The 12,594-nt window shown below is 35.7% G+C and overlaps 1 protein-coding gene across 1 annotated transcript in view; it reads left to right on the top strand.

Moving 5' to 3' along the window:
* ARHGAP42 (Rho GTPase activating protein 42) overlaps window positions 1-12,594 on the top strand; it is a 292,266-nt gene that overhangs the window by 239,158 nt on the left and 40,514 nt on the right. Inside the window, exons 11-12 of the mRNA XM_036860862.1 lie at window positions 1,861-1,939; window positions 3,334-3,373. Of these exons, the coding sequence (XP_036716757.1) occupies window positions 1,861-1,939; window positions 3,334-3,373 (119 nt within the window). The remainder of the gene's footprint in view (window positions 1-1,860; window positions 1,940-3,333; window positions 3,374-12,594) is intronic.

Raw genomic sequence — 12,594 nt, 5'->3', positions numbered from 1 at the left:
TAAGCTTCCTTTAGCCAGTGAAAATCAGTGCCTACCATGTACACAACACTGTTCTGGGCATTCTTAGCCACAGAATATTGGGAGAGACATAAAGGTTGTGCATTCAAGCTTATCACCTAGTGGAATTATTTAGCTCTGTTCCTTTATTGTTTCAATACAAGTAGAATAGAAACAAAATAAGGAGGGGTATGTTTCTTGATCTCTGTTGCATTCCATAATCTATTTTTCTTCCCCTGCATTACCACCATGCTTTTCTGAATACTCTAGCTTTGTGTGTGTGTGTGTGTGTGTACACTGTATATCTACTCTGACATACTATATACACTGTTATATACTATAGCTTATGTACGATAGCTTGTTAACTATTTAGTAGGGCATAGCCTTGTTCTTATGCTTCTTTAAAATAGTGTTAGCTATTTTGGCCCTGTGTTCTTATGCTTTATAGATCTGCTTATTAAGTTTCCCTTTCTCTCCAAAACATCCTTTGGGATTTTTGACTGGAGTTGAATGGTGAGTTGAACTCTCCCAAGGATTTTACATATCTTTTACATATATATTTTTTTCAGATTTGTTTTTGGGTATATTCTTTTTATTTAAATTCTTTAGTAGAAACTCTTTTTTTGTTTTATGGTTAAGATTGCCATAGAGAAAGGCTATGAATTTTTTTATATATCAGTCTATATCCAGCACAGTTGTTGAACTCTTGGTTTTAATAGTTTTGTGGTAGGAACTTCTGGTTTTTCTATGTAGATAAATACCAACATGTTAGTGATTTCTCTTTTCTTTTTTTCGACACTTTCTAGATATATACTTGGAGCACACTGTTAAACTCTGTGCTTTAGTTGTTTCATCTGTAAAACAAGGATAATCAGTACCCACATCAAAGGGTTGTTGTGAGGAATAAATGAGATAATAAAGGAGACATACTTATAACACAGTGCCTGGCACATAATAAACAGCCAACAAGTATTGATTGTTGTTATTATTTGTGTTTTACACTGGCTTAGATTCTCCAAGATAAAATTACCTTGATCTTTATAATACATTTTCCCTTTTCCTATCAGTCTAATGAGCTGTTTTCCTGTTTATGTAGAGGTATATGCCTTTATCACAGTTTTAACTCACTCCAGGCTTTTAACCACACAATATTTAAATGAAATTTCCTTCTTCATGTACCTTTTCACAGAACCCTCTAGTTTTCTGTTTATCTTATGGACAGCCTGCACAATTAATTAGATTAATTTCACTTTTTTCTGAATTTTCTATTTTTCTCTCTCTTATATTGGTTTCCTTCCTCCCTTTGCTTGCTCTTTTCTTGAAGCACATCCTCAAGTAGCTATCTCAGAATGGGTGCATGGGAGAGAGTTGTTTTTATACGTATTAATTGTAATATTGTGATCATTGTATATGTAAACACTTTGGTTTTAGTGTCTTCTTAATAATTGACTAGTTATGGTATAAGGCTTTCCATATTGCTATATACTCATTGTAATTATTTTTAGTGACTAGTTGTACCACGTTGGGTCATAATCTTAATCATTCTCATACTGTGGAATGTTTCGGTGCTTTTGAACTTCTGTGAATGTAGCTTTTCATCCTTTTTGGTCATTTCAGGGGAAATAGTTTGAGCCTAAGCTCCTTCAGATAGTCTTATACCTAAAACACTTATTGATTTGATTTTTAAAATTCCTTCTTTTTTCTTCTCTTTCCTATCTTCTTTTCTCTCTTTTCACTTCTTTTTTCTCTTTCCTGCTTTTTCTTCAAATTTTACTTTTAAAGTTAGCTAAGAATTTTTTTAAAATAATAAATGTGTAAAGGCATAAAAGTAGTAAATTGAATATATAAAATATTTTTTAATAGGCATGGAATCATCACATTGCAAGCCTTTTCAGAAGCTAATCGGAAACTCTGGCTTGAAGCCATGGATGGGAAGGAACCGGTAGGAATATGACATATTCTATAATTTAGATTTTATTGTTCTAATAATTGCAAAGTACATCTGAAAAAAATTTTATATGTCTATAGTGTATTTGAAAATATTAAAATAGCAAGTCAGAGGAGTAGAGACTCTTACTGTTTTCCTAGTGTTGTGTCACTGGCACATAACACCAACTTCTGAATTCGTTTCCCCAGGGGACTTCCAGGACTAATTTAAAACCCTAAAATTACTTTTAAAAAATTACTTATAATCATTAATTTGGCTACATTGATTAGATTATTTTATTTAGTTAATAATTCTTGAGTGCCCACTCTGCAAGGCTTGTGCTAGGCTTTATGATCAGCATGATGAACAAGTTTCAGGGAAAGAACTAATCCTGGTCCTAGACCATGGTTTAAAAGTCTCCTTTGCTAAAACTGTTTGTGGCTTGACATTTTCCCTCTATCCAGATCCCCATTTTTATAATAGTTATTTTGATGTTGACATAATTTACTTAAAATTATCAGGGAGGCTTATATAAAAAAAGGAATAAATCATTGATGACTTTTGTGGAGAACACTGCAATAAATGACTAGAGGGATGAGCACACAGAGCAAATAGGATACCCCAGCCTGTCCCTTGAAAACTATCTTTTAAATGGCAGAGAACCTGTGACCATTTTTCTGAAAAGTACCTATGCAACAACAGAGCTACACAAAGTGTGGTCCCCAGACTGAGTCCATCCTGCAAACCGTTACCAGGCTACAATAAGATGAGTGCAGAGATTATGATTAAGCATCTGGAAAATTTTATAGCAATGAGAAGTCATTTTACATCTGTTGAATTTAATAATAAAAAATTTGGACTCTGCATCTATTCTTTATTATGTGTATTACCTTTAAATTTTATTGTAATTTATAAAAATGTCAGTCAGCGACAGATTAAAAATTAAAAACAAAGGAACTTGGTTCTTTACCACTAACAGTTGAGAGGCAAGCCCTGACCTAGAAGAAATTTAGAAGACAGTGTGATAGCTCAACAAGTACAAGTTAGGATTGTACACACTGAGAAAAAAACACTAAGCAGATAATTTAAGGAAGGAACAATCAGGTGAAATCCATCATGAGATACTTCCTGAAGAAGGGAAATTATGCATCATGTTGGAGAATAGAATGAGATGCTTAGATCAGAGGGAAAGAGGTAAAACTTCGCCCAGGGCAGGACAGCCGGGGATGGAAAGGAGTGGGAGGCGAGATTGGAAGTCGGGCTGGGGAGATGGCATTGTGGACACAGTATTTGTAAGACCTTGAAATCAAGACACTCCCTTTGTGTATCATTGTACCAATATCGCCCTGGTAATCTTCTGTGCTGGGTCATTAATTGCAAGTAACTCACTGACTTCCTTTGTTTTTTAGATTTATACTCTGCCTGCGATTATTAGCAAGAAAGAAGAAAGTAAGTCATTTTAATAATTATTTCAAATGTTATCACACAGATTTTTTTTTTTTAGTTGAAGTACCATAACATATTAGTTTCAGGTGTACAACATAGTAATTTAATCTTTGTATACACTATGAAGTGATTAGTGCAATAAGTCTAGTACCATCTGTCACCATACAGTTGTCCCCCTTCACCCATTTCACCCACCCTCCAACTCCCTTCCCTTCTGATAACCATGAATCTGTTCTCTATATCTGAGTTTGGTTTCATTTTCTTTGTTTGTTTGTTTTGTTTTGTATATTCCACATATAAGTAAAATCATATGGTATTTGTCTTTCTCTGACTTATTTCACTTAGCATAATGCCTTTGAGGTCCCTCCATGTTCTTGCAAATGACAAAGTTTCCTTTTTTATGGCTGAGTAGTAGTCCACTGTGTATATATAGCATGTCTTCTTTATCCAGTCCTCCACCAATGGAAATTTAGGTTATATCCATATCTTGGCTCTTGTAAATAATACTACAATGAACATAGCAGTGGATATATCTTTTTGAATTAGTGTTTTCATTTTCTTTGGATAAATACCCAGAAGTAGAATAGCTGGATCATATGGTAGCTCTGTTCTTAAACTTCGAAGTACCTTTGTACTATTTTCAATAGTGGCTGCACCAATATACTTTCCCACCAATAGTGTACAAAGTTTCTCTTCTCTCCACATCCTCTACAAAACTTGTTATTTCTTGTCTTTTTGATGATGGCCATTATAGCAAGTGGGAGGTGATATTTCATTGCGGTTTTGATTTGCATTTCTCTGATGATTAGTGGTGTTGAACATCTTTTCATGTGCCTGTGGGCCATCTGTATGTGTTTTGGAAAAAATATCTACGTAGATCCTCTGCCCATTTTTTAATCAAATTGTTTTTCGCTATTGAGTTGTTTGAATTCTTTATATATTTTGGATATTAACTCCTTATCATATATGATTTGCAAATATTTTCTCCCATTCAGTCGGTCACCACTACATTTTGCTGATGGTTTCCTTTGCTGTGCAGAAGCTTCTCCGTTTGATGTAGTCCCACTTGTTTATTTTTGGTTTTGTTGCCTTTGCTTTTGGGGTCAGATTCAAAAATTCCATGCCAACACTGATAGCAAGGAGCTTATTGCCTATGTTTTCTTCTAAAAGTTTTATGGATTCAGGACTATTTTAAGTTTTAATCCATTTTGAGTTGATTTTTGTGTGTGGAATAAGATAGTGGTCAAGATTCATTTATTTGCATGTGTCTGTCCAGTTTTCCCAGCACCATTTATTGAAGAGACTGTCATTTTCCCACTGTATATTCATGACTCCTTTGTCATAAATTATTTGTTCATATATATGTGGGTTTATTTCTGGGCCCTCTACTCTGTTCCATTGATTTATGCATCTGTTTTTATGCCAATACCATACTGTATTGATTACTATAACTTTATAGTTTAGTTTGAAATCAGGGAGTTTGATACCTCCAGCGTTGTTTTTTTTTTTTTGTCTTTTTTTTTTTGGTTTGTTTTTCTCATGATTTCTTTTGTCTATTCAGGGTCTTTCATTGTTCCATACAATTTTAGAATTATTAGTTCTACTTCTGTGATAAATGATAGGGATCGCATTGAATCCGCAGATTGCCTTGGGTAGTACGGTCATTTTAATGATATTCATTTTTCCAATTCATAAGCATGGTATACCCTTCCATTTGTTTGTGTCATCTTATCATCAGTGTCTTAGAGTTTTCAATGTACATCTTTCACCTCCTTGGTTAAATTTATTACTGGGTATTTTACTCTTTTTGATGCAGTTGTAAATGGTATTGTTTTCTTAGTTACCTTTTCTGATATTTTGTAATTAGTGTATAAAAATGCAACAGATTTCTGTATATTGATTTTGTATCCTGCAACTTTACTGAATTCATTTATTAGTTCTAAGAGGTTTCTTTGGTGGAGTCTATAATTTGTTTTCTCTATACAGTATCATGTCATCTGCAAATAGTGACATTTTTTCTTCTTCCTTTCCAATTGGGATTCCTTTTATTTCTTTTTTTTTAGCCTAATTTCTGTGTCTAGGACTTCCAATATTATGTTGAATAAAAGTAGTGAGAGTGGGCATCCTTCTATAGTTCCTAATCTTAAAGGAAAAGCTTTCAGCTTTTCACCATTGAATATGATATTGCCTGTGGACTTGTCATATATGGCCTTTATTATGTCAATGTATGTTCCCTCTATACCCACTGTGTTGAGAGTTTATATCATAATTGGAAGTTGAATTTTGTCAAATGCTTTCTCTGCATCTATGGAAATGATCATATGATTTTTATCCTTCATTTTGTAAATGTATGTATCATGTTTATTGATTTGTGGATGTTGAACTAGCCTTGCATCCTTGGAATAAGTCTCACTTGATCATGTTGTATGATTCTTTTTATATATTGTTGAATTCAGTTTGCTAATATTTTGTTGAAGATTTTTACATCTATTTTCATCAGGGGTATTGACCTATAATTTTCTTTTTTGTGGTGCCCTTGTCTGATTTTGGTATCAGGATAATGCTGGCCTCATAAAATGAGTTTGGAAATGTTCCCTCTTCTTCAATTTTTGGATGAGTTTGAGAAGGATAGGTATTTAATCTTTGGATGTTTGATAGAATCCATGAGTGACACTCTCTGATCCTATACTTTTGTTTGTTGGGATTTTTTTGCAATCTCTTTACTAATAATCAGTCTATTCAGATACTTTATTTCTGTATAATTAAGTCTTGGAAGATGATATGTTTCTATATTCTAGGTTATCCAATTTGTTGGCATATAATTGTTCTCAGTAGTCTCTCATGATCCTTTGTATTTCTCTGGTATCGGTTGTAATTTCTCCTCTTTCATTTTCGACTTTACTTATTTGAGCCCTCTCTCTTTTATTCTTGGTTAGTCTAGCTAAAGATTTGTCCATTTTGTTTATCTTTTCGAAGAACTAGCTCTTGGTTTCATTGATTTTTTAAATATTTTTTTAGTCTCTGTTTTATTTATTTTCACACTGATCTTTATTATTTCCTTCCTTCTACTACCTTTGGACTTCATTCTTCTTTTTCTACTTACTTTAGGTTTAAAGTTAGACTGTTTGAGATTTGTCTTTTTTCTTTAGGTAGGCCTGTATTGCTATAAACTTCCCTCTTACAACTGCTTTTGCGTTGTCCCATAGATTTTGGAATGTTGTATTTCCATTTTCATTGTTCATATTATTTATTGATTTCCCCTCGGATTTCTTCATTGACCCATTGGTTGTTCAGTAGCATGTTATTTAATGTCCACGTATTTGTGATTTTTCCAGTTTTCTTCTTGTAGGTCTAGTTTCGTACCATTGTGGTTGTAAAAGATGTTTTATATGATTTCAGTCTTCTTAAATTTATTGAGATTTGTTTTGTGGCATAAAATGCACTTGAGAAGAATGTGTATTCTGCTGCTTTTGGATGGTATGTTCTATACGTGTCTATTAAGTATATCTGGTCTAATATGCTGTTTAAGGCCAGTGTTTCCTTATTTTCTGTCTGGATGATCTGTCCATTGATGGTAGTAGGGTGTTAAAGTCCCCTACTATTATTGTATTGCTGTCAGGTTCTCCCCTTAGGTCTGGTAATGTCTGCTTTCTATATTAAGGTGCTCCTATGTTGTTTCATATATATTTTAAAATGTTATAACCTCTTTTTGGATTGAATCCTTTATCATTCTGTAATGCCCTTCTTTGTCTTTTATTACAGTTGTTGTTTTAAAGTCTGTTTTGTCTGATATAAGTATAGCTACACCAGTTTTCCTTTTGTTTTTGTTTTGTTTCCTTTTCTTTTTTCATCCCTTCACCTTCAGCCTGCTTGTGTCCTTAGATCTGAACTGAATCTCTTGTAGGCAACATATAATTGTGTCTTGTTTTTTAATCCATTCAGCCACTCTATGGCTTTTGATTGGAGAATTTTGTCCATTTAAATTTAAAGTAGTTATTAACAAGTATGTACTTATTGCCATTTTGCAACTTGTTTTCTGGCTGCTTTTATAGTTCTTCTCTGTTCCTTTCTTTCTTTTCTTGCTCTCTTCCTTTGTGGTTTGATGACTTTCTTTCATGTTGTGTATAGATTTCTTTCTCATTATTTTTAGTGTATCTACTATAAGTTTTTGGTTTGTGGTTTCCATGAGGTTCATATATAGAAAAACTATGTGTGTGTGTGTGTGTGTGTGTGTGTGTGTGTGTGTGTGTGTGTAGTACTCTGTTATAAGCTGATAGCAACTTAAGTTTGGACACATTCTAAAAACTGTACATTTTTACTTCTCCCACCCTCATTTTATGTTTTTGATGTTATATTTACATCTTGTTTCTGTATTCCTTAATTATTGTAGTTACAGTTAACTTTACTACTTTTGTCTTTTAACCTTTATACTAGCTTTATAAATGGTTAATCCACTAACTTTACTATATATTTGCCTTTACCCATGAGATTTTGACTTTTTTATGTTTTCATGTTACTATTTAATACCCTTTTTTTTTGTCTTGAAGAAGTCCCTTTAACATTTCTTGTAAGGCAGATTTAGTGTTGATGATCTCCTTTAGCTTTTGCTTCTGTAGAAAACTCTTTATCTCTCCTTCGGTTCTGAATGATAACCTTGCCTGTAGAATATTTTTGGTTGAAAGTTTTTTCTTTTCAACACTTTGAATATATTGTGCCATTCCCTTCTGGACTTTAAATTTTTTGCTGAAAGATCAGCTGTTAATCTTATGGGGCTTCCTTTATATGTAGCAAGTTGTTTTTCTCTTGCTTCTTTTATGATTCTCTCCTTGTCTTTAACTTTTGACATTTTAATTATAATGTGCTTGTTTTGGATCTCTTTGGGTTCGTCTTATTTGGAATTCTCTGTGCTTCCTAGACTTCAATGTCTGTTTCTTTCCCCCAATTAGGGATTTTTTTTAGCCATTATTTCTTCAAATAAATGTTCTTCCCCTTTTTCTCTCTATTCTCCTTCTGGGACCCCTACAATGAGAATGTCATTCCTCTTGATGTTGCACCATAGGTCTCTTAAGTAATCTTTTTTTTTTTTTCCTTCTGATCTGTTAAGATGAATTCCACTGTCCTGTCTTCCAGGTTGCTGATCCTTTCTGCTTCATCTAGTCTGCTATTGAAAACCTCTAGTGTATTTTTCTTTTCAGTTACAGTATTCTTCAGCTCCGTGATTTATTTTTGGTACTTACTTTTATTTTCTATCTCTTTGTGGAAGTTCTCATTGTGTTCATCTTTTCTTCCAAGAGATCAGTGAGCATCTCTATGTCCATTACTTTAAACTCTTTAGCAGGTAAATTACCTCCATTTCAGCAAGGTTTTTTTTTCCTGGATTTTTATCTTTTCTTTTGTTTGGGACATATTCCTCTGTTTTCTCATTTTGCTTATCTCTCTGTGTTTGTTTCTACATATTAGGCAATACAGTTACCTCTCCCAGTCTTGAAGGAGTGGCCCTGTGTAGGAGATGAACCTGATTTTTCAACCCTGCCCTAACTGTTTGTTGTCTCTGGAACATTTGTAATTATCTAAGCGTTTAATTTTTTTCTTGATAAGTCCCAGAGGTTGTGCCAAGACCTATCAATGTTCCAAAGGGAGGGATCTAATACCACACCTAGTTTCAGGCTGTTTGGAATGAAGACCCTCAGGTAGCAGCTTTTAAAGAACACATGTATATATAGTATTGTGTGACCATGGTTGTAACTCCCTACTGGCCTCAAGACCAGGTGATTTGGAGGTGTCCCCTTGGTGACAGTTGCAAAAGACAGGGCTCCAAATGAGTGCATAAACTCCTCTCTGGAAGGTACAGGTGATCTGTCACGAGGCCAAGGGATAGTGCAAAGATGGCATCCCCCAGTCTGTATTCCCCGAGAGCTCCTTCATAGCTTCTAGGTGTGTGGTAAACTTGAAGCCTTCCCCTCAGGCTTAAGCTCTGGGACAAGTAAATAGGGCTTTTTCACAAGAAGTCTGGGGATGTGTTTCAGTATGCTGTCAGTGTCTTAGGGGTGGTTCCATACCATGAACTGTCTCCTCAATTATTTCAGAGCCATAAGGCCCAGAAATGCAAGCCTCCCTGGACACCATAGCCAGGTGCTCAAGGGCTGTATTGCACGTGAATGCATGTGCCTGCTGGCTTCATGGGCCACAGGAGAGCCTGGGGTGGGACTGCTGGCTGCCGTGGTGCTGCAGAAGCACATGATGGTCACAGTGAGGCTGATCTTGGGTGGCCTCAGCCTGCAGCGGCTTGAAGCAGAATTTCGGTTGCCCAACCAGAGATTGATGTCAGGCCATGGCAGTGAGAGTGCTGAATCCTAGCCACTAGACCATGAGGGACAGTGGCCAGTGACAAGGCCCCTGGCCTTGAATTCCCACAAAGAAACAGAAAGTAGTGAAACAAGTAAAGTGTTTATTAGGAGGAAAAAAGGTACATGTGAATAGACTCAGGCTGACTCAGAGAGAGTCACACCCTCGTGGTAGTTTGAATCACTTATATGGGGCATTTCTTCTGGCCAATCATCTTGCTTTGCCTGGCTCTGAATCCGTATTTGGTTTATCTCAAGGTCCTCCCATGTGTGCGCGCACATCTCTTAGCCAAGATGGATTCTAGCGAAGAGGCCTATGGGTAGGTTGACATCACTTACTATGGAGTGACACCCCCTCCCTTTTGACCTCCGAGGAGCCTTTCTGTGCATGTATAGTCAGGATGGTCTCCTTGACTTCAAGAATGAAGAATATGTGGTCTCTTTATTTCTTATTGGGGCAGGGCTCAGCTTCTTCTCCCTCCCGTTATTGTCTTCATCTTGGAGTGTCTGTCCATAGAGGACAAACTCCAGCTGCTCAGCATGGGGCCCATCTATCTCCTGCCTCAAGGCCACAGGAACACATGGGGGCAGTGTGAGATAACGGGCTGCAGCAGAACTACAGGGACACGTGAGGGTGGGGTAAGCCCCCCTGGCTTCAGTGGGACCAGAGGAGAGCACGGAAGCAAGTCAGGTCCTTTAACTCTTGCAGTATGGAGTGAGAGCACAAAAATGTTGCTCACCAGCACCTCTGTCCCAGGAGAAAGTCCCAAAGACCCTTTAATCTTAGCTAATTAATCTCCTTCATGTATGGTCTAGGAGCTTTTCAAACTTGGTTTTGCACTGGGTCCTGAGGTGAATGAGTCTGCACGTGAGCCCTTTAAGGGCAAACTTTTCTGTCCCCACATCCTTTTGTTGGTTTTCAAAGCCAAAAGTATTGGGCACTCATCTCTCCAGTGCAGGTTGTAAGCGTTGGGGTACCTGATGTGGGGCACGAACCCCTAGCTCCTCAGGGAGAAGTTCCATATTTGTGAGATCCCTTGTGCTTGTGGGTTGCTGTGCCAGAGGTGAGGTTTTCGGTGAGACTGCGCTTCTGACTCTCCTACCCATCTTGATGTGGTCCTTTTATCCTTTGTTGCGGAGGTGATGTTTAGCTAGTGTTCAGGTCTTTTTCAGATCCATATGTAGTTGTAGATTTGGTGTGTCTATGGGAGGAGGTGAATTCAGGATCTTCGTATGCTGGCATCTTAACCCAACCCCCACCATGTAGTTATTTTTATCACAGAGGTATTATGTGATATTAAAAGTTAACGCTGGAAAAATCATAGTAGTACACCTTTGATCTGATGGTACTCAGCAAATTTGAAATTTTCATTCAGAGTTTCTCATGTTAAAACCACTAACTACTGGGCTTTATAGTAACCAAAATTATTTTATTTATTTGGTGTTCATTACTTATAAGTATGTACCCTGCTTTATCCCAGAAAGAGATTGGAGGCAATTGATATTTAGTTTGATTTTTTTTTAATGGCAATAGAGGGTTTCTTTATCTTATTTTCTCTGCTCCAATTTACAAAACTGAAGATATGAACACTGCTAATTTTAGGAGATTGTGCCCAAGATTGTGAAGTATAAGACATTGTCATAACACATGGGATATGTAGGAAAACATGTTGTGGCTGTATTATTACTGAATTTGTGTCAAACCATTCTGAATGAACACATTTTATGTATTTTCCATCATATTCTGAATCCTTTTTAGTCATCTGCCACCTTTAATCCTTCGTTAGTTTAGGGTATCTTCATATGTAATCTACATAGTCAAATTATTTGACATTTAAAGTCAAATTTTATATGTTTCTAAGGTTATGTGTATATCCTTTAAAGCACTTTCAAATTTTATTTAACTCAATTGACTTTCATGATGTCTAAATTTATTTTTAAAACAGCCTTAATAAGCCTGACTTTTGGATTGTTATTAAAATACAAGTTAGAATGGAGTAATGATAAAAACTGGGAAAGCACTCATTTGAAAGTAATAAATATTGAGTGTATGCAAAAACCTATCATTTTATCTGGATGAAATTCTTCCTAGTGATTAATTTCAGAAATTATCAAAAGAAAATGCATGATTTAAAATACCTTTAATGTTAAAGAGTTAAAATAATATTTCCAGTTTTTATTCTTGTGTTCCTTTCTTTTTTGCCAATCAGAGTGATTAGTATAAAATCTTTCATTGCCCACTTTTATCTAATCAGGGAAACATTAACCAACCGATAAGAGGTTTGTAAGTACTGAATGTTCATTCTAAACAATTACCTAAAAAGTAATCTGTTGTGTAATTTGCATTTGAGTAGAGTTTGAAATGTGTTTTCTAACATTGGTTTCATTGTTCATATCCAGTATAAAGATAGTCCTTTCAAATTCAAATGAACCTACTCAAGGACAAATCCTTCCTGAAAAACAAATGAATATACATATGATATTGAATAGAGCTTTTGAATGGGGATGTGGTCAAGTCAATCAGAATATATTTGATACTTAATGCACCTTGGAACTAGGGTTTTTATCATAACTAGGTAATTTGAGTGAGAAAGTTATCAAATGTTCTTATGCTGTGATGGAGGGAGTTTGTTCTTCTTGTAGTAAAGACTCACTCTTCTGGAAATCAGCTTTCCTGTAGTCTTAGGCACCTGAAACATCATTGTGCCCCCATGTGTAATTATAAATTGATACGTGTTTCAGAGAAATAGGTGTCTGAGAGTCCATGTGTTTGTATGATTTATCACATTCTGGCTCTTGATATGATGTTTCAGTTTTCCACCTAGTTCCCTGAACTCCTGGTGACAGAGTCCGTCTCTTCTCCATAGTTCTCCATGCAGG

This window comes from Balaenoptera musculus, chromosome 8, assembly GCF_009873245.2.
Source record: "Balaenoptera musculus isolate JJ_BM4_2016_0621 chromosome 8, mBalMus1.pri.v3, whole genome shotgun sequence".
Classification (NCBI taxonomy): domain Eukaryota; kingdom Metazoa; phylum Chordata; class Mammalia; order Artiodactyla; family Balaenopteridae; genus Balaenoptera; species Balaenoptera musculus.
The sequence above is the reverse complement of the archived record's forward strand: the minus strand, read 5'-3'. Positions and strand labels throughout refer to the sequence as shown.